This window comes from Penaeus vannamei, chromosome 33 (genome assembly GCF_042767895.1).
Source record: "Penaeus vannamei isolate JL-2024 chromosome 33, ASM4276789v1, whole genome shotgun sequence".
In the NCBI taxonomy this organism is placed as follows: Eukaryota; Metazoa; Arthropoda; class Malacostraca; order Decapoda; family Penaeidae; genus Penaeus; species Penaeus vannamei.
In genome coordinates, this window is record NC_091581.1 from 582,784 (window position 1) to 590,283 (window position 7,500).

The window sequence follows — 7,500 nt, forward strand, 5'->3', positions numbered from 1 at the left end:
GGGTGACACTCTACAGCAAATAACACTTTTACAAGATATACAGAGATCTAAGAAATCTTTTCGTAAATCGGGTGTTAGGGCATATATCAAAGTCTTCCCATCAATAATGAGAGCAGCTTCATTTTCCCGCTTCAACTGATCTCCAAACTCAACCACATGGCGGTTAATTGATTCACGGGTCTCCTGAAAAGAAAAGAAAATTTAAATCATAATAATCCTTGGGCCAGACCAATCTAATTGTTTTTCACCACCTAATCTGCTCTTCATTCACATGAATCAAATCATGTTTATATACTTTGGTGTGACTCACATTCCCAAAATCTGATAACATTATACAAAGTATTTTGGTAGAATGAGACTATATATAACACAGTAACCCCAATATATGCCACCTAAGTATAGTCAATCTCAGCAAATACAGACTTCAAAAAACTCTATCATTGCTTACATCAAGAGAATCACTATTTAGTATAATTAGAGGCATCCCTTGTGTAAGTAGGTGGCAGGAATGACCTATATTAATGGCAGTCTCTTGCTTGTCTCCTGTAAGAACCCAGACATGAATTCCAGCCTTCAGAAGTGCTGCGATGGTCTCAGGAACCTGAAAGAAAATACACGCACATATATTATTTCTCAAATACATGAGAAATCAGAGAGCACCTTCCATACCCTTACTTATAACTGTTTTTATGAGTATTTCTGAAATGTGAAGAAATTTCAATGGCTGTCAGGGGTAACAAAAATAAGTGTCAACCTCTATGACCCGGATATTGCAACCATCACATCATGAAAAAATTTAAGGGGCAGGTGATGCTGTCATGGGAAAATCTGGCTGTGAGCAGGGGTGATCTGAACTTGCTATCATGAACATTTAGGCTGAAGGCCGAGGTGACAGGAATAACTCCTCTTATGTGCACAAGCCTCTTGGAAGGTGATTAAACTTATTTGGTGTTTAGGAGGGGGCTTTGCATTATTTCCATTGATAAAAGAGTGTGGAATGTACTGTTCATGAGCCATGGCTAGCAGAGTGCCGGCTCCTGAGAGGACACAATTTCTATGCTCAGGATTCTATTCCCCCGGCAGCTATGCCACAGATTGCATTACAGAAATTTTAAAATTACAAAAAAAAAAAAAAAAAAAAAAAAAATTCCTTATTGTTATTATTACTGCACTTTGTATGGACTCCCTAGAGATATGAATATAAAGTCTGTGCAAGGAAAACAGTCTATTACCATCTGTATAAAGCATATCAAATGACAGATATGGACAAATATGCTTATGCAGAAAGAGAGAAAATAACTTGCAAAGGGGAGGCATTGACTCTTGTCACTGCACACAAGTATTCGTGTGCACCTGGCGTATGAGCCACACACCCACTCAAGTAAGCCTAACGCCCGTATTTTGGGCTATGTGATGACAGTGAAGCATCTGGATCCAATGGGTCAACAAAATGTTCCCTTAAAAATAATGTAAATGTTTCTAAAAAATAAAAATAAAAACTTTTCAAATTTAATCCTCAAAAACTAATGAAAAATCTCATATCTCACCTCATCTTGCAATTTGTCCTCTATAGCTGTAGCGCCTAATAATGTCAAATTATTCTCTATAAGCTGTGCTGCATCTTCTAACTTTCTTTCTCTAAATTGTAAAGCTGTACTTGCTTTATAAAAAGTATTTTTCCATTCCTGTAAAAAGAGACAGATAAAAGAGAAAAAATTATATTACTAAGCCCATATCTTTATATATCATATAACATTCTTATGATATATTTCATATGCTATTTCTTAAACCCAGAGCTCAAAAACGTAACATTACCTCATAAAATTCAGGTGATATGTCTGCAACTGCATAACAAAGAGTGCGCAGACCTTCTCCAGCGAACTCTTCCAAGTGTCGTACTGTTACATCTCGGAACTGCTGACTATCCCCTAGTCGTTCATATATAACCTATGAATTTAAGAAATTTGGACATTAAACATCAGAATTTATGAACATAAAGACAAAATATATAACAATAATAATCACAACTGCAATTACAATGACAATGACAATGACAATAATGGTGGTGATGGCAGTGGTAATGGTGGTGATGATGATGGTAACGATAACGATAATGATAATAATGATAATACAAAATAAATAAATAAATAAATAAAAATAAAGAAATAAATAAAAAAATAATGATGACAATCATAATAACATAATAACAAACATAACAATGATTATCATAACAATGATGATGAAACAACAATATAGAGCAGATGTTAGACTTACAGTATCAGCACCTTTACAATAAAGCTTGATCTGTCCCTGTGGTGTCCTCACAATGACACTCATCCTCTTTCTCTGTGAGGTGAATTCGAGGACATTCAGAATTTCATATTTCTCCTTCGTTCCCAGTACATCCACAATACAATGTTCCGGAGTTCTGGTCTCGAACACGAACCCTAGTTCACGGGCCCCTTCGACCAATGCTCTCTCATCTGCCATTGGGAAATGTAAAAGGTCATTTCAGGTCTCTTACTATGATTCAATGAAAATTATAATTTCCCTTTCCTTAGTCATTTTGATTTTCTTTTAAAATTTAATTACTATACAGAAATTCATATGAGCTAATGGTGAAAGCAAACTGCTAATCAGCACCACGTGGTTAATCTTAGCCCATTAGTGATTGTTGACATCTATCTTTGCAATAACAAGCTGAGCTCAACTGCTGGGTGGCAAGGGCCCAGGTCACACACAGGCAGCCTACTCTAGGTTGTGCTACACTTGTTCACTTGTTATACCCTGACTCTTGTCATTGAGGAGTTACAGCACATCAAAGTAGATTTAAATGACTCTTTTTAACCTTATTTCCAGGAATTTTGAGTATGCCACACATACATTTTCCACATATCTAATTTATAACCAAAGCTGCTGACTGCACAAATTACCCATGACATCACTCTATATGGCATTGGGAAAGCTCACTGGCACTGAGTAAGGGACTTACATATCATTATCCACATCTAAAGGAATAACTGTCAGAAGTGACATCCTAGACACTCCCATATTAGTTCAGTAACTGGTGTTTGGATTTTTTCCTAATTTCTAGAAAATTTAAAGTCCTATCATTTGAAGGAAAATACTCAATACTGATACCTCAAGCAAGTCTACATAATGAAATCTATTGGTGAAACAAAAACAAAAAGTACCATACATCAGTAATCAGGCCAATCAGAAATAGCAACTGCTCTCATGACAGCCAATCAGAGTCAGCTGCGGCATCATAATGGCATATCAGAACACCCCATGCTCATGCAGTTATGCTATTCAGACTTTTATCTTTCATCCAAGTCTTTGAAAAAATTTCTTATCACTCTGTCTCTGCCTCTGTCTCAAACTCTCTCTTTTTTGACACCTGAGCCAGTTGTTCCTTCAGACTAGCCTATTAGTATGCATTGTTACACAAATACTGTACAAGACTAAAAGAGTAGCAAAAAATAAGGTGCAGTAAACATACCAGGTGATGCAGCATGATAGATGATACCACCATTTGGTTTACTATCATCTCTATCTGGTATAACTGTGTGGCAAACTGCCAACATCATCAGGAACTGTCGAACTATAGCTGATCCTGGACCCCCAGTCTCAACCAATGAGATCAAATCTTGGGCACTGTCAAGAAATATTAAGGGTCATTATCATTTTGTTACTTTTTCACAATTATTAACAGGAGTATCAGTGTTAGTAGGTACATACTAGTTGCTTCAGTTTACTTCCACTTTCACATACCTTCCATCATCCATGCTATATACTTTTCCGCCAATAGTGCACCTCTTGAATTCCATTATGTTGCAAGTCAGTGTGCCAGTCTTATCAGATAACACATATTTAATCATTCCCAACTCTTCATTCAAATTTGATGTTCTTGCCATTGCCCAGATGTCATTCTCTTCATACACCATATTCACATCATTGTTGATGAAGCCAGCCTGTTGTGAAAGTAAAAAATATTGATTACATAGCATCTACTGTAATGGAAATCTTCCCATATTTTCTTTGGAGTACTTCCCTAAATTACTGCCATGCTGCCAGCAAAGTAAAAGGCTGAATACTTGATTTACTTACATGGGATTTTTTAAAATTATAGTGACATTTATCAAAACAGTATAAATGTGACAAGCTGATTCTAAAAAAATATATGAAATATGGTCCTGATTTTAACATCATTATCAAAACTAAATATCAATAACCTCTTCTGCCAATTGGATTATTTATCTTACATGTGTGGTTTTCCTTAACTACATACTATCTAAATAACTTTATTCTAATATCATAACATTTACTCAAAATTACTTTGTTTCTCTAAATTGACAATGCAAATCCTGTTTACCTATGAGATATCCTTACCTGTATAAATCTTACAACCTCTAGAGTTACTTGAAGGGAAATAGGTATAAGATTGTTGAACAGAATGATGAATGTGATGAAGTTTATGCCAAAGTTGAAGACACTCAGATCTGTTGGAATGGGAAAAACTGATTAAGCTATAAGCAAAACATGAAAGTACATCAGTGCGTACACATGCATGCACATGCACACACACACACACACGCACGCACGCACACACGCACGCACACACGCACACACGCACGCACACACGCACGCACCCACCCACGAGTGCACCCACCCACGAGTGCACCCACCCACACATGCACCCACACACCCACCCACCCACACATGAAAGCATGCACCCATGCATCCACGCACGCACCCATGCACACACGCACGCACCCATGCACCCACGCATGTACCCACACAAGCACCCCCACACCCCCACGCATGCACCCACCCACAACACTCACACAAAATAGACATGTACATCTAAACATGTAAAATTTTGTAAAAATCTGTGAAAATATCTTGAGAAAAAAAAATTATTCAGTTCAAAAATTAGCCTCACCACATCCTCAGTAGCAAGTGATTAATTCATGTGCCTGTCAACAATAATAGGTCATTCTGTGTATAAACAGCATAAAACTATCAAAATTAATTCAGTAATTATCCCATTGCCTTCCAGGTATACTCACCATCAATGGAGAGGTACCAGTGCAGATTCGCATCCCACTGAGAGTTACAGACTGCCATAATGAGGCAAAGAACTATAAGCAGGAAAAACAGCAGAATGATCAGATTGTTTGTCTGCTTATCCACCTGAAATTCAAAATCAAATTCATCACATACAAATACAGATATAAGGATGATGAAAAAACATGGAAGACTTCTAAGCATACACATATGAGGCTACAATCCAGCTATCCAATGATCAATTAAATTCATACATCAGTTTAGTTGGATTTGTTTGTATATATAGATGATTCTATTAATAATATGGGCATCATAAATCTGTTTATATAACAATATGAGAAACTACATAGAACAAAATGACCAACAGCACATCTGAAACCTTTTAAGCAAAAATACCATCAACTTCTTTCATCAGTGCAAAACAATTATCTCAACTTACTGTAGAGCGTTTGAGAGGTGCTGAGGTAGCAGAATTCTTCATAAGTTTAGTTTCATGGCCAGTGTAAACTACAAGACCAAAGACCCAATTCGTGTTCTGGAGTTTTGCCCCTCGCAGAAGGACTTGATCTGGGCTTAAAGGGACGGCCCTGTGAAATGATACATAATTAATTAGTACACTTTTAGAAGTCTCTTTGGTACCTTTCTTTTACCAGTTGATGCAAAAATTCCCATTAATAGTTATATGATTTTCAGTCTCAACTCACTCACTCACTCTCTCTCTCTCTGATCTACTCACTCAGGATAAACTATATACTCACTGCCTGCTGGTCATTTTCAAGTTACCAGTAAACTGGTAAAGAAATCTATTCGGTGCTTCACATTCCACTTTGCCTGATAGGTTCATTAAATCACGTGCTTCCAAGAGGTGTGCTGTTTCTTGTAGACCTTGTCTTATCTTCAGATTTGTTTCTCCATCAAGGTTAGCAGTTTCCACGTAACACAGAGCTTGTGGCTCACTGGAATACAAGATCAAGTATCTAGTTCTCTGCAAGATGACTGCATCCCTATACTAAAAAAATCATAATACAGGTTATGAATACTGATGATACAGTATCAAAAGAGACTGAAAGACACATCTGGTGTGTTAATGGAAAAAGTAAAGCATTAATGAACTTTAAAGGACACCTACCTGGAGGCCAAGATGATTAAGTCAGCAGGAAAGAATCTGTTGTTGTGAACCTTGACAATATCTCCCACTTGTACATGACGCCACTTGATCCACTGCCACTGGCCATCACGAAGCACCTCAATCTCACGCTTGTTGATTTCATCATCTGCTCTATGTCGTTTCTAGGTAAATATGTAAACGTATATCAATATTTTCCCTTCAAAAGCATCATTAGATATGGCATTACCACTATACTGCTACAATAAACCAACTAGAATGAAGAATGCATTTATATACATACATATATTCACATATATATGAGAAAAATAAATAAAATCTAGAGGTATTTAAAACACCTCAAACACAAAATAATACAAAAATTCATTCAACAAAGAATTTTAAAAAAATTTGGTGTCAAAATGACACCAAAATATTGTCAGAGTTGCATATTCTGGACATTGTCTATCTTCAGGTCCTTATCTCACTTCTCCTTTCCCTTTCCCTCTCACATGCTCCCTCTCATTCATGCACTCTCACTCTCTTCTCACTCTTGCTCTGTATATATCTGTGTGTGTGTGTGTGTGTGTCAATTATAACCCACCAGCTTTGGGCTGACAACTATTGACCCATGACATGTGAACTATCACTAACATTCTTGGTGGGTTATCCAACAGCCCACATTCCATTCATCTGTTACCTCCTGCCTGGTTCCTGACTTGTACAGACACCTTCTGTCATGAGCCTCCTCTAGCCTCTATGGGCCCTCCTGGTTCCCCATTCAGATCTGTCTGTCTGTCTGCCTTTCACTCTTATTACTGCTATCACTATCTCTATCTCTACTTCTATCTTTATCTCTACTGCTACTTCTATCTCTGTTTCCATATCCACAATTTTTTTCTCTAACCCATAAGAAAAGAAAGAAAAGAAAAAAAAGTGTTTGGTTAGTGCTCTCCCATAAGAAAAAAAATAAAAAGAACCGAGCACAATAGTGGGACTATCAAATGATGACATTTTTTCACATACTGTCTATATATTGTGTGCTTCCTATTAAAAAAGCAATCATGCTGCTTTCATATACTTTAGATTTTCACTGTCTGTAGAAACATAAACAGGACTTGGGCAAAGCTCTAGGTCTCACTCTCCTAGTTCCCCTAATCGTGTTCCTAGACCAGGCTAAAAGAGCAGTAATCCTGATTTTGAACTTGGTTCCAGAATCAGAGTAGGCTAGTGGAGGCCATACCCTGATCAAATTTTGAGAAGCGTATATGCTTGGACTTGGTCTTTCTGTTTAATTCTATTTTGCTAAAACAATAAAGTTTTTT

General features: G+C 37.0%; 1 protein-coding gene across 6 annotated transcripts in view; it reads right to left on the minus strand.

Moving 5' to 3' along the window:
* The window catches only part of ATP8A (ATPase phospholipid transporting 8A1), a 102,791-nt gene that overhangs the window by 43,167 nt on the left and 52,124 nt on the right, over window positions 1-7,500 (minus strand). For 4 of the 6 annotated variants that reach the window (XR_011399930.1, XM_070145377.1, XM_070145374.1 and 1 more), the window contains exons 5-16: window positions 6,200-6,360; window positions 5,829-6,026; window positions 5,510-5,657; window positions 5,073-5,196; window positions 4,393-4,502; window positions 3,775-3,974; window positions 3,503-3,657; window positions 2,275-2,483; window positions 1,816-1,947; window positions 1,548-1,685; window positions 449-601; window positions 1-183 (exon numbers count right to left, since the gene is read on the minus strand). The exon at window positions 1-183 is cut by the window's left edge and continues 15 nt beyond it. Coding sequence is in view for 4 of the 6 variants with exons in the window: in XM_070145377.1 (XP_070001478.1) it covers window positions 1-183; window positions 449-601; window positions 1,548-1,685; window positions 1,816-1,947; window positions 2,275-2,483; window positions 3,503-3,657; window positions 3,775-3,974; window positions 4,393-4,502; window positions 5,073-5,196; window positions 5,510-5,657; window positions 5,829-6,026; window positions 6,200-6,360 (1,911 nt within the window). In the remaining 2 variants the exon portion in view is untranslated. Of the gene's footprint in view, window positions 184-448; window positions 602-1,547; window positions 1,686-1,815; window positions 1,948-2,274; window positions 2,484-3,502; window positions 3,658-3,774; window positions 3,975-4,392; window positions 4,521-5,072; window positions 5,197-5,509; window positions 5,658-5,828; window positions 6,027-6,199; window positions 6,361-7,500 lie in introns of all 6 variants that reach the window. The other 2 variants (XR_011399929.1, XM_070145375.1) reach the window with 1 other exon arrangement.